This window comes from Prunus avium, chromosome 2 (genome assembly GCF_965620075.1).
Source record: "Prunus avium chromosome 2, drPruAviu1.hap1.1, whole genome shotgun sequence".
In the NCBI taxonomy this organism is placed as follows: domain Eukaryota; kingdom Viridiplantae; phylum Streptophyta; class Magnoliopsida; order Rosales; family Rosaceae; genus Prunus; species Prunus avium.
This window is the reverse complement of record NC_142285.1, coordinates 28,802,343-28,829,368: the sequence shown is the minus strand read 5'-3', so window position 1 is coordinate 28,829,368 and position 27,026 is coordinate 28,802,343. Positions and strand designations below refer to the sequence as shown.

Here is a 27,026-nt window from a genome sequence, read left to right as displayed (position 1 = left end):
GATAAATAAAATTTGCTATTGTCATTTATCGTTTTGGTTAGCCTAATGTTTTTCTTTGAATAGCCACTTTCAATTAAACTAACTACTTAATTGATTCCTATAAATGAAACTTTGGATTCTCATCCTAGATCTCCTATGTTGAGACCACAAATTGTATTTAAATGGAATTTAAAATTTTGGTTGGTTGTTGCTTGAGGACCATTGTCCAACAATGGACCACCTCCCTAATTTCCACCTTCAAATTGGCATTTCCTAATCTCCCTGTTTGCAAGTGAAGACCAATAAACTTCCCTCCTTCGGTTCTGTTCTTATCTTGTGAAATCTTTCCGAACTTAAAGAACAGAAATTAACTAGGTACAAAATAAATTAAAAGAAGAAAAGAAACACACAAATGAAGGATGGCCCAAGAGGACTACACTGGGCCAGCCCGTCAAGGCCTAACCAGTTCATGCCGGGCCTGCGCGACACACCTGAACGGCGTCGTTCCTCATTTTGGCGGGTAAAAGAAATCAAGCGCGCCATTAAAAGCTCTGGGAACTGAAGTCTCTGAGTTCAGCTTCCTCACTCATTACGCTTCGAAACCCTAGCGAGGCAGGCAGAGAACCATAACACGTCGTCGTTTTCCCTGCCAAAATCTGGGTCTATCGTCTGCCCTTTTTCTAGCATGTAAGTCTCTCTCTCTCTCTCCCTCTGTCTCTGTTTTGTCATTTTCTTTAGAAAGTTTGTCTGATTTCTCATTTGGGTAATTGGGTTTGTGCAAAGATGAAAATGTTGCAACTTGAGAAATGTCACCCAAAAAAAGAAAAAACAATTGTTTTACTTTCGGAATGACGTTATGCGATGTTTGGTTTCCGGGAAAACATAGGAAACGAGAGAAAATAAAAAGAATCTGAATTCACCTATTGGGTTTTAGGGATATGGGAAACTGAAATGTTAGTGTGTTGTAGCATATAGCTGGAGCATGATTTGGGCTTTGCTGGTACTTTTATGAACAATTTCAACACGGTTAAATCTCTTCATCATGATTGACTGATTTTTACAATTGCCTCCTGCAAAAGAAAAATTCAGCTCAGAATTTAAAACATTTTCTTACACCATTAACTCGAAGCAACTCAGTTCAGAAATTAGAACTCAAGGCCCAAAGGCCAACGGGAATTCCTCATCTTGGCTTCAACTATTGAGTATTTTTTGGTAGTGGAAGTTGGATTCTCATGTAATTGTCATTCTCATTTTGTCCTTCAGAATCACATCTCTGTGTGTAGAGAGAGAGAGAATGGAACCACCATATCCAGACCGCAACGGTGCAGAAGCGGTACTAAATCTCCAACCGAGCTCATCAATTCCTATTACGTATCACCCTCTCTTTGGTCCTCACGATGATCTAATCCTCCTTGAGCTCGATCAGAAACTTCTCCCTGATGTCCTGCACCAAAGGTGAGGAATAACTTAACTCTAGTTTCTAGAGTCTTATTTCCAATTTTTTCTCGCGCATTGAATCTAGTTTAAGGCTTCCTCTTGTTTTTTTTTTTGTTTTTTCTTTCTCTAGAGTAACTGTTAGAGGACAGCCTGATGAAGATGCGGTCCTCTGCACGGAGTCAAAAACTTATGCAATCAAATCCGTTGGAACTTCAAATTCTGTTTTTCTCATTCCCCCATCAGGTCAATTTAATTCTTTTGAAAGCCCATTATGTTGTGATGAGAATTATCATGATCCGCAATCTGTTGCTTCTGTCATTAAGATTGCAACTGGTAACATGGAACTTGTTGAAGTTGCCCCCAGACTTGACAAGCTAAGGTCGCTACTTTTTGAGAATCCTTACAGATCTGAGGAGGACGTAGAAATGGTGGACTTGGAGGAGATGGAAGGAAAGAATACAGGACTGTATAGCTGGGATGATCTTATTGAGAAGGTTCAAGCTAGTGATGATGAATTAAGGACTGGGTTGCAGGCTCTTTCGGCAGTGGAGATTTATGGATATTGGAGAATTGTGGATGAGAAGTACATGGACAGAATTCTTAGGATGCTTTTGCACAATTCAGTGCTGAATGACTGGTCATTGTCTTGTCTTGATGAAGACGACGTTGTCAATGTGTTGGAATCAGATGGCTTTCCCCGCAAACTTGCAAACCACTGCTTGCATGTTTATGGTAGCAAGGTGGTTGAGGGTGTGAGCACAAGTAGTATATGGAAGTTGGATGAGAGGAAGGTATGTGTGCATTTTGCAAGAGACATCTTGAGAGACGGGAATAGGAAGATGGAGAGGTTCATGGAGGACTGGACGCGCAAGGTTCCCGAAGGGATGCCAGCAAGTTTAGACATGTTGGAAGGTGAAGTTTTGATAGAGAAGCTTGGCGCAGAGACATGGATTCGAGCCTTCAGCGTATCATCTCTACCCTACAACCCTGCAGAGCGATTCTCCGTCCTCTTTAAAGAGCGTCCAAAATGGGAGTGGAAGGATCTACAGCCCTATATCAGGTTAGTTTATATATTCTTGTGATCATCCTTTTTATTTTTCTCCTGTCCTGCATTATTGTTTCTTAGATTTTACTCAAAAGTAATATACTTCTTCCTTGTGTGCATCTACTTCTCAGGGACTTGAGAGTGCCGGGTCTTTCTGCCGAAGGTTTGCTTCTCAAATACACTAGAAGAACACAACCAACTGCTGATGCAGAACCCGTTTTCAGCATAAGATAGTGTTAAAATATATGTTAATTGTCATCCGCATAATTTTATTCCATGTGTCCTAATCAAAAGATTACATGATTTTGCTAAGAAACTGATATAATATCTTCAGATGCATCCTTTATTTTCTTTTCATCTTTGGCATAAGAGAAAACCTGAGCAAGCTGGCATTGCAGTAACTAACTGGCCACTTAGCACAACTCATTAACACAAATTGCCACCTCTGCTTGTGTTTTGGTTTATTCTCATTAGATTTTACAACTTTCATTGATTTCATATTTCTCTTTATCCCATGAGTGAACGTTAATAGAAATGTCAATTAAATTGAAATCTATTGAAGTTGATGTAAGCATTATTACTACAAAAATAAAAATAAAAATTGCAGGTGTCCAAAGTTCATTATAGACGAACTAAACTGAACCAAATCGAAAAATTAATTTTTGGGTTGGATCACTTTGGTTCTCGATTTTTTGTAAGTCCTATACAAGAATCCATCATATACAACCTAGGATACTAACTTGCAACAATAATCGGAAAAATTGAACTCCAATCATGCTTCTCTTTTGCCCATTTGAAAAATATAGGATCACCCCCTAGTGTTCAATTTTTTGTTATGCAATTTGGTTCGATTTTCGATTTTAGAGATAAAACAAGCTGACTCGGACTATGCCCAACCGTAATGTTTAATAAGTGGCTTATTTGTTGATTTGCCTCTTATGTTTTGCGTTAAATCTCACTTCCCTCTAATTTACAATTGACTCAATGTGGCCCCTAGGCTTTTGTTGCGTGTCCCATGTTCCCGTATTTCGTCAATTCAGTTAGTTGCACATTGACAGAAGAACCTGAACCTGAACACAGAACAAAAGTATAGGGGCACGTTGAGCAGTTGCAAACTCAGGGGAGAAAGTGAGATTTAGTGCAGAGCAGAGGGGCAAAATGTCCTTAATAAATTTGGGGAGCTTCTACAATGAGGAGCTTAGGGTGAGTAGCTTATTTGAGGGGTTCAATCCCACCATCAAATCATTTAAAATGTTTAAGTTCATTGATTTTCTCACATTTGTTGATAGTTGGATTAAATCCCTCAAATAAGCTCCTCATTATAGCCTTTTCGATGTGATGGACATAAATTACAGGCTCTAACATTGGGCCATTGAGCCGGGTCAGTTCATCTTCACCCGTAAGCCCAACTCCGCCCATTTTTAATTTTTCTTTTTGGAGCCGTATGCTTCATTTGGGCGGGAAAATCACAAATCAGCTTATAAGCACCGAAACCCCCAAATTCCAATCTCTCTCTCCCTCAATTTGAACCAGCACACCAGAAACTGGAAGCTACCACACCATTACTCTAATGCCTCCAAGAAAGAAACCCCTTTCTTCTTCCACGACGTCTGCTAAGAAATCCAACTTGAAAGTTCAGCCTCAGCCGTCCAAGTTCGGCATCCAGCATTTCTTCGAGCGCCACACCCAGAACTCTCAGAACCCCAAAATCGCCTTAGTTTCTGCTCCTCAGCAGAACCCTAAACCCGCCGCTCGCGCCTCTTCCACCGTTGCTCCGGCACAATCGGTTCCGGAGATCCAAAACCCTGCGCAGATTGATACGAGTAATGCGGTTTTGGCTTCGGGAAGTCATGAGATTCGGTCGAATTTGCTGTCAAGTAGTAACAACAGTATGTCGCAGAATACGCCTCCAGAGAATTTGAGGGCGGTCGGAGTTGTTGGTGAGGAGGAGAATATGGAAGATGAGGCCTCGCCGGAGATTTCAAAGTCCAAGTCTTTTAAGCGCTTCAAGTTCTCGCCAGGAATGGTAAAATTTTAGCTTCAACGTTTTATGATATAGTTTTCATATTCCATAGCTTTATGCTACCATTGATGGAAATGCTTGAGGTTTACTGATAGTATTACGGGAATTAGCCTCAATTTGTTGTTTGCTTTACGTGTGAACGCTTAATCAATGCTAATTTTATGATATTTATATGCGTGGGAAGACATTTGGTGTTTTAATTGCAACGAACTTTTCTTTCCTTTTATAATTTGATTTTGGGAATGTCAACATGGTGATAGTTGATAAAGCAGAGCCAGGATGATGGAGGTGATGAGGTGACATGGAGGATATCTCCGGTAAATGAAAGACTCCAAGCTGTTTCAAAGCGCATGCCGGAGATTATTAGAGTGCTGGCGGACTCTTCAAGGCTTAAATCTTTAACCATTAACCAATGCTCGCAAAATAAGGCATGTTTATTTGTTAATTTCTTTTTCTTTTAATGGTTTTATTATCAGATGATTAACCAATGATGAAATGTACAGACTTCTCCGGTTAAAGCTGGAAAGGTTGAGAAGTGGCTTCCTTCAAAGACACTGAATACTTCTGAAAGATCTTTGGTATCCCTGAATAAGGTTGGCGTAAAGAGGGTTAACCCAGATCAGGATATGGATAGTAACGGAAATGTGAGCGATATGACTATCTCTGGAAGAGCTAGTAGGCAGAGTCCATTCCGAACACCACCTTCTCTATCGTACTGCCATGATAAGGTAATTATGACTTCACAGTGAACATATTTTATTATTTATGGCTTTGTTTGTACTTTGCAATTCATGGAAATGGAGAAAGCGAGAAACGGAACATTCTCTTAGACTGGTGTTTGATTAGGACCCAAGAGAAAACAAACAAAAAGAACAGAAAAAACTATATCTTCTGCATCTGATACTTTGTTTTGTTTGCATCAGTCATGTTCTAAATTAATTTTCCTCTGTTCTTTATTTGATTCAAAATATATCTATACTATTTCTATGACTATATCCCTTTTCTGTCTTTGGAGCTGCTAAGTAGAGGTCGTGGAATGATCTTTCTCTAATTGTGCTTTAACTGAAATGCAGCTTACGAATGGTGTTGCATGTAATGAAGGTTCTGATCAGCCGGGGTTTAGGCAGCATAAAAAGGTTTGAATGTAAAAATTATCTATTTGAGACCAAATTCTGGACCATGTTGCTCGCAGATCAATCAATATTTATGATATATATTCTTTCTCCTGATTTAATTAATAGATTTTCTCATGAGTCATACTTCAAAAAACAATTAATCAGTTATTTTTCAAAGTTGCAAGTCTGCCTGGTTTTTCTGAGCTGTGTGGCAGGCATGAGTCAATTATATCTTCTCATGGTCTGGTGCAAATTTAATTTTTTCTCTTTGGTTTTTGACTATTCTTTTAGGCATTGCTTGAACTGTTAGATCAAGTGGAAGATGTTATTTCTGTCGAAGATTCAGTATCTAATAATGTGGAGGAATCTCCATTTCATGTTAAAGATAGAAAAGGTGATGATATGCATGTCAAATTGCATCGGAAATCTTCCTATTGTAATTTCCTTGTATTGGAGGTATGGTTTACCACTTTAGCATCTCTTTGATGAAAGAACAGAGAGTTTCTTCAAGATTGGTTATCCTGCAACTTTTTTGTTTTTTCTGCTACAGGTATCTGACTGTGGACTTGCTGACTCATCTGATGCTCATAAGGTTTCTAGTAAGCAAAATCTTCAAATTTGAAAAATTTGTTCTATGATTACTTATGATAATAAAGATGTCCCATCGATTTTAAGGTTCTTCGGTTACTGGATGAGCAATGTGGAGAGGAGCATGCTGTCTATTTACAGGATGAGTGGTAAGTAGTTCATGATGTCTTGTTTCGAAGCAGTTTAATACTCATGCTATTGTTTCTTCTGAAATCATTTCCCAATAATGTGGTTCTCTGTCTTATGAGTATTCTTCAGAGTTTGATTATTTCACCCCAAAATAGAAATGCGCTTTCTGTGTGATTTCAGCTTGATCCAACCTGATAGGGAACTTTTTCTAGTATTAGCATATACCTTGAAAGGCTTTTCATGGTTTCATTGGCCTCATCTCCATAGTTATCCACTTTAGGTAATAATGCTCGAGCATACTTAAGTGTAAGTGTGGTGTATTGGCTGTAATTTGGGTTTACAATTTCTGAAGTTGGGCTAGGGGATGAGTCATCTTTACGGGCATCAGTTTCCCCTGTCTTTAGAGACATTCCTTTTAATATTCTTCATTTTGGATTGTGGACAATCTCTTGTCAACAGCTAAGAACATTTTTCTGTAACTTTAGAATTTTAGCATAAGGTCTTTGTTTTGTAAATTTTAAGTATCTCAAAGTTTTGCACATTCGGATAAAAATGAATGCTCTTGGTAGGAAACAAGACTAGTACAGTAGAATTCAAATCATGTGTTCAAAATATGATTAGTAACAATGTCACTCTTCTTTTCAATTCTATTTTTCTCAGGTTTTACAGTGTCATTGCACCTGGAGATACTGTCAATGTTATTGGTGAATTTGATGACAAAGGACAGTGTCATGTGGATCATCACCATAATTTTATAATTGTTCATCCAGATGTGCTAGTGGCTGGAACTAGGGTACTACGGCCTGCTTGTTCAAATATTCTGGACATGTATTTTGTGAGTATTGTTGCCCTATTTAGTTATAATAAATAGAAACACTTTTAGGTTGCAGCTAGCTTCAGTTGCCCGAGGCGAACTGTCCTGGATGAGAGGCTAAAAGGCAATGAGCATTCAAGTGCAGCACTAAGTGGTACAATATTGCACCAAGTTTTTCAGGTCTGAGAACCACCCTATGATTTTGTAAACTTTTTAATATATACAGGCTTGGTTATGTATTTTTTTCCATGAAATATCCACTAAGCTTTGTTCATCTATAATGTGTAAAAGTTCTTTGTTTTTGTAGGCTGCGCTTGTGGAGGAGACACCTACAATAAATTTCTTGGAGGAACACACAAGATTTGTGCTCCAGAAAAACATTGAGAACTTGTATGCTTGTGGAGGTTGGAATTTTTAAGATGTTACTTTGAAATAATTTCTAATTTCTCTGTCATCATCATTCAGGTTAATTTCTATATTTGTGGTAGATTGTTATCCTCTTGAATTGGCTTGTTAGTAATTTTTTAAAATTTGATTAGTCAATTTTATGGATCATCTTATTAAAACTTCTCCTCTTTCATGTGGACTTTTCAGTGAACGAAAAGGGCATGTACAAAACGTTGATTGAGGCTGTCCCAAGAATATTGAAATGGGTTAACCTATTCAAAAACACCCAGGTACACCCATTTTATTTATTTATTTATTTTCTGTGTCCACAATTAAGGTGAAGAATTTTTTTAAATTGCACATCTTAAAGCAACAGTAGAGTTTAGAGACTCTTAATCTGAGACTAATGATATTGTGGCAGAATTCAGAAGTTCCTTCTGTTGATTTTGGATCTGACAATGGGATAAAAAAGGTCAAATTATCTGAGGTAAGGCATCACAGTTGGTATATTTGTAGGTAATTCGTTGGACTATCCTTTAACAATTTTGCATCTGTGGATATGTTTCCACATATATTCAACTTTATGGATCATGTACATGGAATTCATGCAACTTACCCACTTATTCGGCAGCATGCATGAGTTAGGTACCTTCCTAAGTTTGAGAATTGACAGGTTTTCCTAATACTGGATATATTCACCTTGCATGTATATGCATCCATATGCTAATTGACTTTATAATGGTTTCTTGTACTTGTATTTGCCAGTCGAAGGAATTCCTGGTTGTGCGAAGTTTGCACTTGTAAACATGTTTCTAATTTGTGATTGTTGTATGTTTTCTTGTGTTATTGTATAATGATGTGCACTCTTTTCAGAAGCATTATGCCATCTCTGAACTAGATCCATTTTCTGTAGGTAATTGATATTGAGGAGATGGCCTGGGCTCCGAAATATGGTCTGAAAGGCATGATTGATGCTTCTGTCAGAGTGAAAGTTGAATCTAACAAAAATGAATCTCATGAGATGGTTATGCCTTTAGAGTTCAAAAGTGGGAAAATACCTAATGGCCAGGCAAGAATAATCTCTTCACTAGTTTACTGAAACTTGTCTAAAATGATATTAAACTTGTGTAATGTATTCCGTACTATTAACTTATGTTGCTTAAAGCTTTTCATACAGCTGTATACATATGTACAGCACTCAAGGGCTAACCAATTAGTAATTTAATATAGCGCCAACCACTTGTTGGACCCATTCCACAATTTATGGTATGATCCAAACTGTTCATTGTTTATATTTAAAAATCGTTAGTTACCTAACTATGATAAAATAAATAGATGAATCCAATATTTTGATAAACAATGAAAATATTCATGGTAAGAATCAAATGGCTTAATGATTTCCGATTTGGGAAATTATGTAGGGATGATCCTTGAATGAGGACCTAAAAATTGAAAGGTCCGGATTCTAGGATTACAGAATGGAGTGAGCCCAAATGAGTGGTTAGCACTGTATTAACTTATTATTTAGTGCTTGAATGCTCTTGTATATAAACATATATTTCTTTATTTTGGCTCATGCTTGTGATGTATGCAGTCATCCATGGAGCATACTGCGCAAGTGACATTGTACACTCTTCTTATGTCGGACAGGTTCTTATTCACACAATTTTGATTTCCAGAGGGCCCTGGCTCCTTGTACAAGTTATTATCATTCATAAAGATTTTCATTCATTTGCTCTGTATCTCTTGTCTTCAGGTACCAGAAGCATATTGATACTGGTCTTCTATGTTATCTCCAGTCAGATCAGACACAGGTAGTGTCAAGTGCACATGCATCATGTATTTCTCTTTAGGTTTTTAGGGCGTATCGATGGAAAAGAGATTGCACTTGTTGAATTAATTGATTATTTTTTAATAAAATAAAACAGGGAGTTGCGGTTAGAAGATCTGACTTGGTCGGGATAATCATGCGACGTAATGAACTTGCAAATGATATCCTCAAGGCATCACGAACACAAGTACTTCCCCCAATGCTAAAGGTATGGCGGTTGCTGAAAGATCAGCAGTGTTTTCATGAAGCTCTTTGCTGACTGTCGTTTCGGTTCTTCCATTTTTTTCTTTTCCTGCTGTAGAGTCAGAGCATGTGCAGAGGTTGTCGCCATCTAAATGTTTGTACCATCTATCACAAGGTAATTCTATTTATTCGTGAAGGTACTGTCGAGCATGAATAATCGTTGCTAACAGTGCAAAAAAAAAGTGTTTATCATTGGCCATCACCTTTAATGCCACAGGCACATGGAGGAAGCTCAGGGAGCAGTGGATTGGGAGACTTATTTGATTCAAATACTCATCACCTAACAAATGCTCATGCTGCTTTCCTAAGGCTGTGGGATTGGTTGATTGATTTGGAAGCTAAAGAGATGCAGGTGCCAATTTTGAAGTCACTATTTTGATAGTGTAAAAATGGTTAACTTCCAAATTTTTCTATTTGATATGCTAGCACCTTTTTCCCTTCTTCAGCTTGTAAAGAATGAAATATGGCGGTCACATAATTTGAAGAGTGATTATGCCGCGGGTTGCCTTTCTTTTGTTGTTCTTGATTGGAAGCTTCCATATTCGAAGTCTGAAAAAGATAACAGATTCGTGTATCATTTTCTGCGTAATGGTTTGCCTTCTCTCAGCGAGAGGACATCTAAGGGAGATTTTTTGAATGCTACTTCATCTCCAACAAAAGAGGTGGATTGCGCACTAAGATGTGGTGACTTTGTGGTATGCTTTCTTTTCATAATGTTGTTTCTGCATAGTTCAGATGAGGCTAGTTGTACAAGTTTGACAGAGTGCTTACAATAGGTGTGCACTCTTTGCACTCAAGGTTGTTTATGTAGAGTTGTCTGAACTATAAAAGAACATGTAATGTTTATTATTCATTTTCAAGAATCTTTTGCTTTCACTGTCATCTTGTATTTTCACCCTATTACATATTTTGATGCATGCCAGTTTATTGCTGTATGGAGTTAGATATGTAAGATGATTTCCTTTTCATTAAGATCTTCAGATTTTTAGTTAAGATGTCCAGGGCAAGTATCTATGAAGCATGATTTCTGTTCTCTGATCAGCTATTCATATCTGTCTCAAATCAGTATTTGGATAATATTGTAATAATACTTGTTGGACAATCTTGGGGTATATATATTTAATATTTAGTAAATGCATAAACACTTTGACAATAAAATTTGGAACTATAAAAATTGATCTGATACTTTTTTTTTTTGGGTTGAGAAGAAGGAAATGTATATGATACTACTTGCCTGCAATTTTCTTGATTACATTTATGCCTTTTCAAGTTATTTTTCTTTCTTTCTTGGATGGGGTTTCTTGTTCTGCATAATAATATTGCAAGACTTGTTTGGCTTTCCTGTCATTCCCTAAGAACTCAATCATGTAAAATAAACCAATTAATTAAATATAATAATTCATTTTTTTTTTCAAAAGAAACTATATTAAATAATCTGTAATGATCAAGGATTCCAAGAAGTGGCAGTTGGCCTGTGCATGCGTGCATGCTTGTTCTATGCAAGATAGTTGTTACAACTCCAATTCTGTTCTCTCCTGTTTTCATGTTAATGCATGAGAATTAAAGAACATGACACAATTTTTCACATATGTTATATATTGGGAAATTTGCTATTACATAATGCGTAGTTGTTCGTATCTAGCTTCACTAACAATTTAAAACTTATTGGTTTTTTGTTTATTGTGTAGATACTTAGCAGTGAATCTAGTCATCTACCTGTTGCAAGTGGGATTATAACGGATATAAGTCACTCCCATGTATCTGTAAGGATAATATCTGCCATCTTTCTGTAAACTCAAAATCTGGCTTATTAGTGCTTACCTGCCCTTTTGGCAGATGTATGTACTATAGCTAGTGGATGTTATAGTGTTAATCAACAAATGAATCAGTTTTATAATTCTAATATCTTCTGCAAAACTCTAGGTTTCTTTCTCTAAGCTCTTACGACTTCCTGGGAGCAGTAGTTCTTCAGAGGCAAGTCATCTCCTTCAGGAGATCTGGCGGGTTGACAAAGATGAATTCATGACATCATTTTCAGTAATGAGGTATTGCATGACTATAATTATGCCCCAACTCTTTTGTGAAATTTCCTTTTCCAAACTATCTGTCATAATATAGATGTCATGTACCCTGTCTAAATTCATGCTTGATTTTGTTGCTAGGTTGAACCTTGTTCAACTTTTTCTTCAAAGTGCACAAGCTGCTCACGTGAGAAAAATGATTGTTGACTTAGAGGTGAGGTTGGGTGACTTGTATTGCATAAAATTTACCGTCTTTTTGCTAACTCCAACTCACATTTCTGTTGGTCTGCATCTGTGCATTCCTTTTAGGCTCCTAGATTTGACAAGGGACGTATATTGAGCCAGGATCCAGCAATATCTTATGTCTTGTCCCAGAGAAATTTAAATGTTGATCAGCGGCAAGCCATTCTTAAGGTTTCCTATAATTTTTTTATTTTCCTAATACTCATCATCTTGATTTTCCCTCAAAAAGTCTGTCTTCCTGAGCCTAAGTTTGGTTGGTACTAATATGTCAATATCCATTGCATGTGGACATTCACTAATTCAACAAATTTATCCAGATACTTGCAGCAAAGGATTATGCACTTATACTAGGAATGCCTGGAACAGGCAAGACATCTACGATGGTGCATGCTGTGAAAGCCTTGTTGATTAGAGGTGCATCCATTTTGCTTACGTCCTACACAAACTCTGCTGTTGATAATCTACTTGTCAAATTAAAGGCTCAGGTCATCTCTATTTCACATCTTTTCATAAGCATATTTGTTTTTGTTTTCTTTGTTTTTTGTTTTTTGGGCTGGGTTGGGGTGCTTTCTTTTCATGCCATGCATTATGTCCAGGAAACGCACGCTGCCCTGAAACCAAATTTCTTGTTGCTATTTACTCCAATTTTCTTTACCATTCGTTCTAACCTGAGGCCATTCTTACTCACGTAGCACTATTGGGCATGATACTAATCTTAGTTGATGGTTCTTTTTGTACTCTCCTTAAATTTATGGCTGTGTGGTTTACCCGTTTCTGTGCCATATCTCGCGTCTAACACTACATTGGGTTTCTTTCCATTGAATTTAAAGCATTGCAGAATATAGATTTTTTACGCATTGGAAGACATGAAGCTGTGCGTGAGGAAGTTCGAGGGCATTGCTTTTCAGGTCAGGTTTTATATAATAGAGAGCATTTTCTCAATAAATCTCTTGATTTCTTCTCAATGTTTTAACAGTGGTTTCCGTGACAGAAATGAACATACAAAGTGTGGAAGACATTAAATTAAGACTAGACCAAGTCAAGGTGGTAGCTGTTACATGCTTGGGGATCACCAGTCCCTTGCTTGCCAATAAGAGATTTGATGTATGCATCATGGATGAAGCTGGACAAACCACCCTTCCAGTACGTATATACTTAGTGATGGATGTCTAGACAGTGCAGTTATAGATAAATGCAACTGGAGTAGGATTTATATGGAGAGATGAGATGCTTTTGGACAGTGCACTTTCCCAAAAGTTTATATCAGCTGAGGATTATTTTCCTGTTGTTAACACTTCAGACTTTATGTTAGTATTTATCTTGTTGACAATAAAGATTTTAAAAAATTTCATCTCAGCTTGTTTTTCATGTTACATTAGTTGGAGACGGGCTTCAATGGGTTGAGTTTATTCAATGTTTCTTTTTAGGATTTATTTTAGTCTAGATGAAAGTTAAAGTCACTGTTTATCAAGAACCATCTCAAAGTTAAGGGATTCATGAGAAATTTTCTTTCCTCTCAGGTATCTCTTGGGCCTTTGATGTTTGCATCAAAGTTTGTTCTGGTTGGCGATCATTATCAATTACCTCCTCTGGTCAAGGTGTATATCTTTGTGTGTGTTTGTGGGGTTCTAATTAGTTGTTATGCTCTTAATTTTGTTCAATGAAATGCTCTATGCTTTTTTCTTTTTTTTTTTCTAGAGTACAGAGGCTCGAGAAAATGGAATGGGGGTAAGCTTGTTTTGCAGGCTCTCAGAAGCGCATCCTCAGGCAATCTCAGCCTTGCAAAGCCAGGTTATTATACATTTACAATTAAAGATATACAATTTTAATTTTTGTATCACTTTCTGTAGCAGTGATACTTACCAAGCTGTTTGCATCCAGTACCGTATGTGTCAAGGCATTATGGAACTGTCAAATGCCTTGATATATGGCGATAGATTGCGCTGTGGCTCTCCTGAAATAGCTAATGCCAAACTCAACTTTTCAAGTTCAAAGTCTCGTTCGTCGTGGATACAGGAGGTTTGATTGATTTGCAAAGCAATTCCATATTCCTATTGAATTAAGTTGTCATGTCTATACATGGTGTGTGCTTGCATGAAAAATTATACCTGGAACCTTGTTTGGCCCATTGATATGGGGTAGTAGTAGTATAGGATATGGATATCAGAATCTTTTGACACAGCTTGTACATCTTTCCTCTGCTTCTATGTTTCAGATACATCCTTCCAGGTTTTCTACCATATCGTGTTGTGGGCATGGAAAACTAATGAAATATCATGCCGAAGAATTATGACATGATGTTGATTACAACCTTTTAGCATGTTTTAATCCTAGATTGTGCTTAGGGACTGTGCTTAGGGAATTCATTAAGGTGTGATTTTGAAATGGATTAGGTTCAAGCCTATCGGTTAGATGAGAAATATCACTTGAAGAGGTTTAATAGTGGTATCTGTTTATTTTGTAGAGCAAAGTGTGTCTTGTCATCCACAACCTTCAGGTTGTGTGAAATAGAAGGGATTAGTTTTAAGTGAATGCATTAGATACTCTGCCCTAATTGAAAAACTCGTTCTATGAAATTGTTGTTTTGGTTTGAAAACTGAATGCAGTTTTCATGTGTGAAAAACTCATTTAATTCAAATGTTTTAGCAATTTCTTATCTTCATGGTTGCAGGTGTTAAATCCAACCAAACCAGTTATATTTATTAATACAGGTTTGTGGAAGTACTCTTGTTTGCTTTCCATAATCCTTTCCACTGAATAAACAAACAGTATTGGTTTGTACCTTGGGTTTTCTAATCTTCATCCCTTTTCACAACATAGATGCTTTACCTGCTTTTGAGGCAAAGGATCACAAGATTGTGAATAACCCGATGGAAGCTCACATAATTGTACAGGTTTGATCTTTGCTTGAATATATAATGCAAATAATGCTCGTTGCTTTAGGAAAATATGTTTGTTCCTTTTAAGTTGTGTGAGGCAAACCGTTTAAGTAGATTGTACTGAAATAAAATCCTCATGTTGCTTATAGGTTGTGGAGGAACTAGTTAACAGTGGAATTAAGGAGGAAGATATTGGCGTCATCACCCCATATAACTCTCAGGCAGAGATTATCCGGCTTTCCATAAATCATACCTCTGTGGAGATACATACCATTGACAAATACCAGGTCAGGTTGACAGGTTCATGTCTACAATGATGTCTTACTGCTTTCTTCTAAGTTTGTTTAAATTCACAGAACTTCTATGAAATAATAATACATATTGGTGTAATCTGTACAGGAAGTGTTGTAGCTTTTAATAAAGCTGCAAAGTTTAAGAGCCTATTCAATATCCTAGTAATTTTGCTCTAGCTTTTGGTTTTGAAACCAAAAGAACAATGACATAACTATAAAATTTCGATTATCATCAGTCCATTATCTCTTATTTGCAATTTTGGTTTATCCAGGGAAGAGATAAGGATTGCATACTAGTGTCTTTTGTTAGGTCAACGGAAAATCCAAGGAATTGCTCTTCTTCACTGCTTGGAGACTGGCATAGGATTAATGTGGCTCTTACTCGTGCCAAGGTAAGAATCACATTGGTGGTCTGGTTCGATTAGAAAATCCCATTCCAACGTAAATTTCAAAATATCTTGCACATGGTGGTTGCATTTTTAGTATATCTTCTTTTCTGTGCTTGATGATTTATCATGAAAGTAAACTATGAGATTAAAGAGAACAAAAGAGGAAAGAGTTAAGCATCCTCAGTTTTTTTGTTTGTGTTGTTTATGGGGATAGAGAGCATCCTCAGTTCTTAAATTTAAGAGAAAGGGGTGTCTGAAGCTGTCATCTATGTTTTTTTGGAGTGATCTCAGTAACATGTTTTCTATTATTTGTTTTGTAGAAAAAGTTAATAATGGTTGGATCATGCAAAACCCTATCAAAGGTTCTGCTAATGAAGCTTCTTATTGAGAAAGTTGACCAACAATCCGGCATCCTAAATGTATCCAAGAAGGATATCAACTTTAAAGGAGACCTAAGGAGATGCTCTCAGGCCAGATGAATGTAAATTTTCGATCTTGTCCAGTTTTTGTTAGTGTACATATGTTGGTTATTTCTGCAGAATATTTGAAAAATGTATAGAAAGAACACACTCTCTCTCTCTCTCTCTCACACACACACACACACACACACACACACGGATCGCCTGGGCGGGGCGGGAAGACATGCCTTTTGTCAGTCCTTACGCTTTCACGACATGAAGATTAATTTGAGTGCATATTTAGTGCAAATGTGACATGCGACTATTTTCAAGAGAAACCACTTATATTCTTGAATTTTATCTCCCATCTAGCATTGGCTTTAAACTTAGCGAATGGGTCACTCTCTGAACTGTAAACTATCAAACCAACCAGTTATGAGTTTATTTTCACCCAATGGACGGGAAAGTAATGGTGGCAATCACCCTTCCCCTTGAGGAGATCTCTCTCCCCAAGTCGAAATATGTACAATTTTGCACAGTTAATTGACACCTCGTGAAGCTGGGTTTCGGTCTCATTTGATTTAGTGTGATGCTCCCAATGAACAATTCACACAAGATTTTTTTTTGGTTCTTGTTTTATAGGAAGCAAAATTTTATTAAAAGAAATACATTAGTACAACCAGAATTTTACAGTACTGCAGAGGGCAGGGTGTCTTTTTATCTGACGACCAAACCTAACAGGTACACATTAAAGCATGTAAACTGCAATACAATAACCAGCCTTCATTCTAGGTTATGGCGAACCCCCACACGCAGGGGAGGAAAAAAACAAAAACAAACAATAGTAATTCTCTAAATTGTATAGAAACTGAAACCTGCAAGGAAGACCACAAACGAACTTTATCCCACAATGTCTCCATCCCCTCTTCCCTAAGAATCCTGCCATCTCTTTCCAGCATCGCATGTAAACGATCATGTCAAATCTCATTTTCTGTTTCTAGTCACTTAAATTACAGATATCCCTCAAGCACAACATTCTCACTTGAAACCTTAGGCTTCAAATTCTTCACTTCTAGTCTTTTTCTTAGACTCTTCAATGCAATAGGAAAGTTCCCACCATCATTTGCATCCCACAGGGGCAATACTTCTATAACGATTTTTTGCAACAAATTCTTCTCAATACCGTCTTGGAGAAGCTCTTCGAAATCACCTATATTTCCCCTTAAATCTAACAAAACGCTACACAATCCTCGAGAGTTACAAAATTCCAAAATAGCTTCTAAATTTATCCGATCCAACACCACCGTTTCAATACCTGTTTGAGCTCTTTCTAGTTCTACTGTTGTCTCTTTGTCTGAAAAGATTATTAGCTTACCAATTGGTTCAATGGTCAGAGCAGGGATTTGGATTGGAGAACTGCTATTCCTAGCTATTATAATCTGGACTGGTTGATTGGCTCCAGCTTCTTGGGATACTGGAATAGAGACGTTCTCGATTATTGAGGAAGAAGAAAGAATAATTGCATCATATTCCTGTAACAATTGTGAGTAGTAACCACCAGACTTAGCAACTCCTTCTCCAAGCTGATCTAGAAAGTGTCCGTTGACTGATATAGAGTATCTGCTAATGAGAAAAAAGGCTTAAATATGATAATGGTAAACTTCAGAGTACCAGCAAATGAACAGAAAATTCTTTAGGTAACAAATGACTAGCAAATTCTAAAGAAAAGATAGCATAACATCCATTCATGAACTATCAAATCTCAACAGTCAAAGACATAAGGCATGATTTCCACTTAATTTAATGTTCAATGATGGTATTTTTACTATTGACTAATCCAAACAGAATAAATTTACCTCATAGTGACAAAAGGATTCCCCGTTAGCATATGATGGATATAAGCCTCGTTTAACCTCTTACATGATTCTTCTTCTACACCCGTAGTAACTTCAATTCCCGCATCTCTTAATCTATCCAACCCCTTTGATGCTACGATTGGATTTGGATCCACCATTCCAACCACCACCCTTTTCACTTTGGCTTTAATTAGGGCTTCACTGCATGGTGGAGTTCTCCCATAGTGATTACATGGTTCCAAGCTCACATATGCTGTTGCATTCTCAGCCAAATCCCCGGCATCCCTCAGAGCAAAAACCTGAAACATTTGACTTGGTATAAATTTTCATTAACAGATGAAGTTCATGTAAAACAGAAGATAAAGTTGGCATAGATCATCATAATGATCAAACCTGTAAATTATATAAGTCTAAGCAATCATTTAGTAACCATCTCTCTTTTCGTTCTTCGAAGTTCTAACTGATCTCTCTCTCTCTCTCTCTCTCTCACACACACACACACACACACACACACACAGAGGGACCCCACCATAGCTAAACTAAACTTCTAGAACTTCAGATTATTTTCAAAAAAACCATCCATAGCAAGAACTGAAATAGGAAGAGAATTCAAGACTGCCATCTCATACAAACCATTCAACTAAATGTTCCACTAGGTTGTAAAGAAAATACCAGTGGAAATTTAACAAAAACAAAGGGAAAAAAACTAGAATGAACAGAACCAAACTTGAAAGAACCAGACTGTCAGTTAACTTCTACGCAACTAAAGAAAGAGTAATGTGACTGAAGATTCTAGCACAACAATTCATCACTTGCATAGACACATTTCAGAAGGAAAATTAAAACAAAGAAAATACAAAAAGGAAAAGAAGTTTACTTCGGCATGTGGCTGGCCAGCTTTAGGGTGAAAGCCTTCACCAACAACCTTGCCGTCCTTGACAATAACACAACCCACCATAGGATTCGGGCTGGTACACCCGATAGCCTTTCTTGCAAGCTCCACACATCTCCTCATATAGAACCCGTGATCAGTATCTTCTTGCTGTGCCACTCCACACCTGACCCCCACCGAACCACCATGGCTTCTCAAACCAGTTGGTGATTTGAACACCATTTTGAGCGAATTGCAAAACCCAGATTTGGAATTTGGATTCAACCTCAAAATCTTGGAGGAGAGTTGCTGTGATGGTGAGACACTGGGTGGAGTGAGGGTGTAACTTGGAAGTGAAAGCCTTTGAACTTGCATTTCTTTTGTTTTAAAACCCAGAACACAGTTTTGCAATTTAGGAAATTTTGTAAAAGTGACTCCGGTAGAGTTTGGGGTTGCTGCGATAAATAAAAAAGCAGCTTTTAATAAAATTTTTGTGTTCCAACCCGTTTGGTAAAACCAAGAAAGGCTGACTTATTTTAAAAACTCAGGTCAGTGGCAGCAGATTCTCAAAGCGTCAGTGGCAGCAGATTCTCAAAGCAGCCAAGACCTGCTTCTCAAAGCTGCTTTGAACAAAAATTAACCGGTCCTTTAATGAATATTTCATATTCCTCATAACGCCCCTAATAACTTTCTAAAATGACAACACATATCCTTAGGAAAGAATAGAATCTCGTTCGAATTGGTTCGCGGCCGAGTCCAAATTCTCCAGTCCACCTGAAAATATAAAACTTTAGATCCCTGAAACGATGACGAAGATGATGGACTTCTTCTAAAGACTAGAGAGAGAGAGAGAGAGAGAGAAACAGAGAGCTCATTGATGAACGAATTGGCTTGCAGAGCAGAAACTCTCTGACTTCCGCATTGTATCCTCTGCTGCGGCGCACACACGAGAATATTTCCCAATTGCTGGCAGCTAGCGTCTGCTTTGTCCGGCGAATCAAAGTTTCGGTCTAGATTTGATTGTGATTGGCTTGATGATGATCATGGCGTGGTGAGCTCTGTTTGGAAGGAAGGAAAATATCGAAGGAGATTTTTGGGTTTTTTCACGGGAAAGGGTGGGGGTGTACGGTGGGATGGGTTTGTTTCCTTTTTATGTTTAGGTTACTTTTTTAATTTAATTTTGTTTATATATTTGTTTACTTAACCCTTCTTATTAATTATTAAATTTCATTACAATAATAATTTAGAATTTATGGTAAAATATGTGCGTTAAGTGTTAACAAAAGAAAAAAAATTATATGTAGTGAAGTTGGTTTCCTTTTATTATTAAAATAAAAAGAAAAAAGGGACAATTTCATCATCATGTTCTTTTTGGTCATTATATACACTAAAAGCACTTTTGATAAAAATTTACCAAACACTTTGACTCTTCACAGCACTTTTTCTAATACAATTTATCAAACGCCTAACTGCTTTTATTCACAGCTGCTTATTCTCGCAGCGCAGTAGAAACAGTTTTTTTTAAAAACACAACAATACCAAACTAGCCCTGAGTGATTCTCGGGTTGTTTCCGCTCTTTAATGTCTACGTTTTGACTATAAGAGACGAGCAGCGTAAAGATACCTTCGTTTCACTTTCTCAGAAATTGTGTTTCTGCCAAATGCAAATAAATCAAAAACAAAAGAGAAAGACTAAAACCCAGATAAACAACATCTTTATGGAGTAGTAGCCTGTCAGAAAACGGTTCCTGCATGAACACTTGTGTACTGACAATATCTTCTAATAATAGATAATGGGACTTGTTTTAAGAAGGCTTCTCAATCTAAACCCAATCATAACTACAATACAATACCTCCAAACCACAGCATTAACAAAAATAGTGTTTCTTTTCTTCTTTTTTCCCCCTAACAAAAGAGAAACTCCAATGTTCTTAAGGCAACACACTTACACACGCATTTCGTCAAACACCTAAAGTTCAACATAAACTGTCAAACCCACAAACAACTAAATTGGGATATGCGTACGCTAGATGAAGAACCCAAGACACAAAATAACACGTGCAATAAGAATTTGTGCCTGTCAAATGCAATCCCATTCAATGCCCTCATCCAATCACTGCCACAACAAGTTCAGTTCATAAAATTCTAAGAGTTGCGAAAAAAGTGAGCAAAGCCTTTACCAAAAAAATTGATGTGGTTGCAACTTGCAATCCTTCCCTTAAAATGCAACAATCAGAATGATGTGTTCCTCACCAAAAATTTGAAGAAAAAAAACAAAAACAAAAGACAAAGACTGTTGGCAGCCAACCTGGGAATGAAAGAAATGGAAAAAGAATCAGACAAGACAAGGATGCGACGTGATAAAATGGTATATCCAGAATTAGAAGACTGAAAAAATGTCTGAGCCCGGGTTCGAACCGGGGACCTCTAGTGTGTGAGACTAGCGTGATAACCGACTACACCACCCAGACAACTTAGTTTGAATTTGTAATCTGATCTATTTAACAGGTGTGAGCGAAAAGAAACACCATCATACGTTTAGAAAAGAAAATAGTAGTATGGGTTTTTTTTTTTTTTTTTTTTTTTTTTTGAAAATTTGAACTCACAATACATACGAAAACATCATATATATCAAAAATTATATTGTATATTCATCACAATCATAATTGTTCTCATACAAACCATTCATAATCATATATATCACATATATCAAAAATCATATATGCATTTTAATTCATCACATCATATATATCACATATATCAAATCATATTGTATATACCTTTTGTTGCAATTGTGAACATTGTGTTGGTCAATTTTTATCAATATCGATATTTCCATTGAAATTTCCATGTTTTTGGTGTTGAGAGTTCTTGTTGACAGAGAAGGAGATGTCAGGCCATGTAAGGCTTAGGTATTGGAGACCACCAACAAGACTACAGTATGGAGGTTGCATCAGTTGGGGAGGAGCCATCATGGAGCACAAGTGAGTCAGTGGTGGAGAGTGGCGTACTGACAGCCTTTGCACCATCCATCTTGGCATTGATCAGGAGATCATGAATGTATTTTTGCTGAGAGAGAAACAGACCAGTGGCTGTGGGAAGGACCTCAACACCAAGAAAGTAATGTAATAAGAGCCATAGACTTCCTTCTTGTACTTCTTCCCTTACAAGCCATGGTCCATTAGAACTTTATAGTGATGTTTGGGGCCCTGCCCCGTATTCTTCCATTGATGGTTTTTCTTACTATGTGATTTTTGTTTATCATTTTACCAAGTACATATGACTTTACCCTCTCATTCTACCTTCACCACCTTTAAAGCACTTGTTGAAAATTATTTCAAAACTAAGATCATCACCTTACATGCTGATGATGGAGGGGAATTTGTCAAACTCAAAAACTCTCTCTTCCACTGGTATCTCTCATCTCATCACACCACCAAATATTCTCAATATTTGGACCATCGATATTTCCAAAACCATAGATATTTTAGACCTTGGTTTTCATATTTTGAAATCATTGCATAATAGCCTCATCATATGCAACCAAACAATCATTCATCCACTAACTCAAGCTTTGATTTTCTTTTGAAAAAAACTTTCGCTAATGAAAAACGTTGGTCAAGAAATCATGATAAGCAAATTGGAATAGCAAGCACAATTAAGATATTTTTCGGTTTGAAACGAAAATTATGATATTAAATATTATAATACTAGTAAAATAAATAAATAAATAAAATTAAAATAGCACTTACTTGAACTTGAAAGTTGGAAGGATGAGTTTAGTTGTAAGGTTATGGTCTGATGTGATGGGGATGTCAATGTCAGAAAGATGTTGAGAAGATCTTTATGAGAAGATGGAGGCGTTGAACAATTAATTAAAGTAAACCTCTTGGGCTGCCCTAAGCTGCCCACCTTTTCAGTTTTATATAATATTAATTAGCTCAATAATCATTAAAGTTGAGGCAGCCACTTGCAAGTGAAAAAAACACCAAAGAGCTGCTGCACGTGGCTTTAAGTTTTGTCAATTAATACATATCAAAGCTGCAATAGCATTGGATTGATCTGACGTTTCACCTTTAGTGTCAGCATTTTAATTAAAATCCAGTCATCCTGATGTAAGCAAAACAGTATATATATAGGAATAAAGTAAAATTAAAAATTGACCAACACAAATGTTCACAATTGCAACAAAAGGAATACACAAGTTGTCATAGAATATATTAAAATGCATAATAACACAATACTTTTTTTATATAATAACAACCGAGTAGGGGCCTAGGATCACTCTGGTCCCAATGTGCCTTCGCCCTCATCTACATTTAGATATTGTACATTTACCCGCATTTTATAGGGCCAATTTGGCATTATTGTGCTGTGAAAATAATCGGTGTCAGATTTGCTGTGCGAGAAAGCAGTTTGGCGTTTGGTAAACTTTTTGTTAAAAGTGTTGTTGGTACTGATTCCCGCATAATCAGAAAATGATTGCCGCATAATCAATAAACCCATCGCCTCTTCGAAACTGATTCCTGCATAATCAGAAAATGAAAGCACCTCATTAGCTGTTTTCCCTTATAGCTTTCTCTCACAACAATTTTTAACAATAATTGATTTTCTCATAGTTTACCAAATGGGTTGGGCTTCCCAAAATTTTTTAAAAATCACTTATCATGATAAGAAATGCCAAATGGGCACTACATCTCAATCGTCTTAATAATACAACCACTAGGGTGAATTTGAGAGAGTAGATTAGGATATGTGAGACGCCCAACATAGGTGCAACCAAAATCAACGTGGAAAATGGAAGACCGGTTTACTAACTTATCCTTTAGCTTAATCTAAATCATTAGATCATTTAAATGGTTGGAATAAATATACGATATCTAAATGTAGAGGTTCGAGATAGTAATTTTTTGAGATGTTCCAATTGTATGATATTTTCTCTCGATTCTGTAACATTAGAATAATCCAATTTTATTGTCATATTCTCAATAAATCAGTCGCGTGTCTTAATAATTTAAGCATTCAATTGCAAGATATTTCCCTAATTAAAATTGAAAACAGATTAGACCACTAATTTGAGGTTAATGATTGAAAAATCAACCATTTTTGCACAAAAAAGGACAAGTAATTGCATTGACTTATTTTTTTGGTAATAATTTCATTGACATTGCTAAATATTCAAGAAATTTCCATATCAAACCCCACATATAGAAGGTCCTTAATTATTGCAGTTATATTTGTAACAATCGGGGACTGCTCTGTTATGGAAAGATATCACAAAATCAAAATTATAGCAATCTTTAATTGGCCTCAAGGACCAAAATTTTACTATAAATTTGAGATTTGAAAACCTTGTTTGTCCATTTATAGCTTTGCAGTTACATTCATCTTCCTCATTATATTTCCCTAGAGTCATCATGGCTTCCAGCAAAGTCTTTGGTTTGCTTTGCTTGTCTATGTTTCTATTGACTCATAATTCAGTGCTTGCTTCATTTGACTATGGGGATGCTCTCACCAAGTCTTTGTTGTATTATGAGGCTCAACGATCTGGAAAGTTGCCTCCAAACCAAAGAGTGCAATGGCGTGGAGATTCTGGGCTTAAAGATGGTAGTGATACTGGTGTAAGTTTAATACATAGTTTGATTCTCCCATTTGTTATAAACCATATTATGTCGAGCATCTACGCTATCATGTCGATGTTTTTTCTTATAGTTAGTTTAGTGGTATTTCTCTTTCTAATATTGAGGTCCTGGTTTCGAATATACTTACCTTACCATATTCATAAAAACCAAAAAGTCACCATCCATATATTTATTGACATAACAGGTTGATCTTGTGGGAGGATATTATGATGCTGGGGACAATGTCAAGTTTGGATTTCCCATGGCATTCACAATCACAATGCTTTCATGGAGTACTATAGAGTTCAGGAGCAAACTTGACGCCAAGAGTGAGCTCTCAAATGCATTGGATGCCATCAAATGGGGCACTGATTATTTGATCAAAGCACACGCTGCGCCGAATGTCCTCTATGGCGAAATTGGCGATGGTGATTCTGATCATGAATGCTGGCAGAGACCCGAAGACATGACCACTCCGCGGACCACCTTTAAGATCGATGAGCAGCATCCGGGAGCTGACCTTGCTGGTGAAACCGCTGCTGCTTTGGCTGCTGCTTCCATTGCTTTCAAGGATAAAGACTCTAAGTATGCGTCTGAACTTTTGACCCATGCTAAAGAGGTAATACTACTAACTCTTCTGCGAAATTAAACATCGTGCATCCTATTACGTACTCTTTGTACATAAGAATTCACCCGATCAAAGAGTCGACATTTATGGTGTGATAACATATCATGTCAGATTTCACTTCAGTGCGTAAAAACATTTCCTAATATATAGTGATCATTATAAGACATTTGAGATACTTAATTATTATTTTTCTATTCACAAATCTCTTTTATGCAGTGCTTTTACTTTTCAAATATAATCAGTGTAACAATATCTAATTATTATTTTACTTTTGTATCTGTTGTTGCATTAAAAAAATTTGCAGGTATTCGAGTTTGCTCGTGATCACTCTGTTGTTTATCAGAATAGCATTAATGTAGCAGGAAAATTCTACTCCAGCAGTGGATATGAGGTAATTTATATATATATGAGAAAGGGTTTATGCAAATAACAAAGCTAATTAATCAATTAAAAAGTCGTGATCGATCAACTTATTTGTTCAAATATTTTACTAAACTACAAATTTTGGGAATTAAAATTAGTGTATTTTTCTTTGTGATCAGGATGAACTATTGTGGGCTGCTGCCTGGCTTCATCGTGCTACCGATGATAAAACATACCTGGATTATCTTGGTCAAGCAGGCAATACTGGTGGTGCAAGAACTGTGTTCTCTTGGGATGACAAGTTTATTGGTGTACAAGTGCTTGTTGCAAAGGTAAATATATCGCGATATTTTTTTTTTGTCAAATAGTTTGATATGATATGTTATTAGTTAGACAATATGAATCAAAATCCGAATAAATGAATGCGGTGTTCCATTTATAAATTTGGCAAGAGAACGTTCCTCTATATGCCTTAGACGTTTTTTGGTATATTCACAGCTTGTGTTGGAGGGCAAGGTGGAGTCTTCAGGCACATGGAGCCAATACAAGAGCCAGGCTGAGCAATTCATATGCTCTTGCATTCAGAAGGGCAACAGCAATGTGAAGAAGACCCCTGGCGGGTTGTTGTGGTTTTTGCCATGGAACAATCTTCAGTACACTTCAACTGCTGTGTTCGTCGCAACTGCTTATTCTGAATACTTGAACGCCAAGCATGCCCCCATTCAATGCCCCGGCGGCATTGTCCAGCCTAAAGATCTTATTGACCTGGCACAATCGCAGGTATGATTATCCTTCCTTTCTACTTAGTATATATATATATATATATATCTAGTTACAATTTAAGGTAGAACAAAATTAATCTTGTAACAAAACTTGGGGTTCTTGTTTTGGAAAAGTAGACTTTGATCCTTAGATAATTTCCAACTTATACATTCATAAACATAAATCATATCAGATTTTAATTTTTTTTAAGTAATTTTTTGTGTGGATTGTCTTCCTATAATGCAGTTGTGTATTACATACGGTTTTTTTTTTGTCCCGATTTTTAGGTATATTTAATTTCCAGTAATAGATCTCTTTAAAAGTCAATACGATTTGCATTTACTTTTCTACTTTCATCTAAAGAGAAATTGCATTTATGTCTTCCTTTTTGTTTTGGTATAATCTCTTTTTTTTTATGTACAATTATCTTCCATCATGATGAGAGGAAATCAAGCATAAAAACCAGCCCCTAATAATATGAAACAAAAAAAGATAAAAAAATTGAGTGCTCCTATTTAGACTATATTTACTGATCGCTTCTCTAATACAAACGAATCCCGATTATATTAGCGTGGCCCATATATAGGATAATCTTAAATTAACTATATTATTTTCATCATTTACTAGGTGGACTATATCTTGGGTTCGAACCCCCATGGCATGAGTTTCATGGTTGGATTTGGGCCAAAATATCCAACTCAAGTGCACCACAGAGCAGCATCCATTGCCTCCATCAAGAAAGATTCAGCTCCTGTTTCATGCAAAGGTGGCTTCGACTCCTGGTTCAACAAAAACTCACCAAACCCTAATGTACTGGATGGAGCAATTGTCGGAGGCCCGGATGAGAATGATGCTTACACAGATTCAAGATCAAACTACCAAATGGCTGAACCAGCAACTGTTTCCACAGCTCCACTTGTTGGCGTTCTTGCTAAACTCGCCTGAGTCAAACAGATACGACTTAAATTTTGTGTGTTATATATGCCACATTTTAGTTTAAGGTTTTAGGCTAATACTTTACGTCAATGTAAGTCCTGTGGCTTAAATTATATCATGTGTGGTTTATGTTTGTTACTTGTTTACCAACATCTTAATACCGACACATATATCA

The 27,026-nt window shown here is 36.7% G+C and overlaps 4 protein-coding genes and 1 non-coding gene across 7 annotated transcripts; 3 read left to right on the top strand and 2 right to left on the bottom strand.

Annotated features, from left to right (window-relative positions):
• The first annotated feature begins 286 nt into the window (after positions 1-286).
• LOC110757363 (zinc ion binding protein) lies at positions 287-2,818 on the top strand. 2 transcript variants are annotated; one of them, XM_088248116.1, is made up of 4 exons: positions 287-666; positions 1,265-1,434; positions 1,547-2,476; positions 2,593-2,818. In XM_088248116.1, exons 2-4 carry the CDS (start codon positions 1,274-1,276, stop codon positions 2,693-2,695), a joined length of 1,194 nt encoding a protein of 397 aa, XP_088104242.1. In that variant the 5' UTR covers positions 287-666; positions 1,265-1,273; the 3' UTR covers positions 2,696-2,818. The 2 variants fall into 2 exon arrangements, with proteins under 2 accessions (XP_088104242.1, XP_021814644.2); XM_021958952.2 differs by having other exon boundaries at positions 1,243-1,434.
• A 1,092-nt stretch (positions 2,819-3,910) lies between these two features.
• On the top strand, positions 3,911-16,169 carry EMB2411 (DNA replication helicase). Of its 2 annotated transcripts, none has more exons than XM_021958971.2 (34): positions 3,911-4,487; positions 4,745-4,912; positions 4,988-5,212; positions 5,558-5,620; positions 5,891-6,055; positions 6,150-6,191; positions 6,275-6,336; positions 6,977-7,109; positions 7,200-7,310; positions 7,438-7,534; positions 7,725-7,807; positions 7,939-8,004; positions 8,431-8,586; positions 9,112-9,167; positions 9,274-9,331; positions 9,446-9,556; positions 9,650-9,706; positions 9,809-9,943; positions 10,038-10,286; positions 11,280-11,354; positions 11,515-11,636; positions 11,754-11,826; positions 11,922-12,026; positions 12,173-12,269; positions 12,686-12,763; positions 12,847-12,998; positions 13,376-13,453; positions 13,554-13,646; positions 13,737-13,874; positions 14,527-14,566; positions 14,676-14,749; positions 14,884-15,021; positions 15,300-15,419; positions 15,737-16,169. In XM_021958971.2, exons 1-34 carry the CDS (start codon positions 4,032-4,034, stop codon positions 15,893-15,895), a joined length of 4,035 nt encoding a protein of 1,344 aa, XP_021814663.1. In that variant the 5' UTR covers positions 3,911-4,031; the 3' UTR covers positions 15,896-16,169. The 2 variants fall into 2 exon arrangements, with proteins under 2 accessions (XP_021814663.1, XP_021814662.1); XM_021958970.2 differs by having other exon boundaries at positions 12,173-12,340; positions 12,694-12,763.
• Positions 16,170-16,484: 315 nt separating this feature from the next.
• Positions 16,485-19,681, bottom strand: PYRD (Cytidine/deoxycytidylate deaminase family protein). Its single transcript, XM_021958972.2, has 3 exons — positions 18,548-19,681; positions 17,671-17,969; positions 16,485-17,434 (listed from the first exon to the last, which is right to left on the bottom strand). Exons 1-3 carry the CDS (start codon positions 18,914-18,916, stop codon positions 16,825-16,827), a joined length of 1,278 nt encoding a protein of 425 aa, XP_021814664.2. The 5' UTR covers positions 18,917-19,681; the 3' UTR covers positions 16,485-16,824.
• A 1,257-nt stretch (positions 19,682-20,938) lies between these two features.
• Positions 20,939-21,012, bottom strand: TRNAV-CAC (transfer RNA valine (anticodon CAC)). The gene has a single exon. It is a non-coding gene; the product is annotated as a tRNA-Val (tRNA).
• Positions 21,013-23,988: 2,976 nt separating this feature from the next.
• Positions 23,989-26,860, top strand: LOC110757372 (endoglucanase 14-like). The gene is made up of 6 exons (XM_021958962.2): positions 23,989-24,162; positions 24,368-24,781; positions 25,095-25,181; positions 25,333-25,485; positions 25,652-25,933; positions 26,543-26,860. The coding sequence occupies exons 1-6, from the start codon at positions 23,998-24,000 to the stop codon at positions 26,858-26,860; spliced, it is 1,419 nt and encodes a 472-aa protein (XP_021814654.2). The 5' UTR covers positions 23,989-23,997.
• Positions 26,861-27,026: the final 166 nt, after the last annotated feature.

Excerpts from the sequence above, each read along its gene's own strand:
- LOC110757363 (XM_088248116.1), top strand. The coding sequence starts at position 1,274 with ATGGAACCACCATATCCAGACCGCAACGGTGCAGAAGCGGTACTAAAT. Across the intron at positions 1,435-1,546 it reads CCTGATGTCCTGCACCAAAG|AGTAACTGTTAGAGGACAGC; the intron begins GTGAGGAATAAC and ends TTCTTTCTCTAG. Across the intron at positions 2,477-2,592 it reads GATCTACAGCCCTATATCAG|GGACTTGAGAGTGCCGGGTC; the intron begins GTTAGTTTATAT and ends TCTACTTCTCAG.
- EMB2411 (XM_021958970.2), top strand. The coding sequence starts at position 4,032 with ATGCCTCCAAGAAAGAAACCCCTTTCTTCTTCCACGACGTCTGCTAAG. Across the intron at positions 5,213-5,557 it reads TATCGTACTGCCATGATAAG|CTTACGAATGGTGTTGCATG; the intron begins GTAATTATGACT and ends ACTGAAATGCAG. Across the intron at positions 12,999-13,375 it reads CTGGACAAACCACCCTTCCA|GTATCTCTTGGGCCTTTGAT; the intron begins GTACGTATATAC and ends CTTTCCTCTCAG.
- PYRD (XM_021958972.2), bottom strand. The coding sequence starts at position 18,916 with ATGCAAGTTCAAAGGCTTTCACTTCCAAGTTACACCCTCACTCCACCC. Across the intron at positions 17,970-18,547 it reads CTGGCCAGCCACATGCCGAA|GTTTTTGCTCTGAGGGATGC; the intron begins GTAAACTTCTTT and ends CAAATGTTTCAG. Across the intron at positions 17,435-17,670 it reads AATCCTTTTGTCACTATGAG|ATACTCTATATCAGTCAACG; the intron begins GTAAATTTATTC and ends TCTCATTAGCAG.
- LOC110757372 (XM_021958962.2), top strand. The coding sequence starts at position 23,998 with ATGTTTCTATTGACTCATAATTCAGTGCTTGCTTCATTTGACTATGGG. Across the intron at positions 25,486-25,651 it reads TACAAGTGCTTGTTGCAAAG|CTTGTGTTGGAGGGCAAGGT; the intron begins GTAAATATATCG and ends GTATATTCACAG. Across the intron at positions 25,934-26,542 it reads TTGACCTGGCACAATCGCAG|GTGGACTATATCTTGGGTTC; the intron begins GTATGATTATCC and ends ATCATTTACTAG.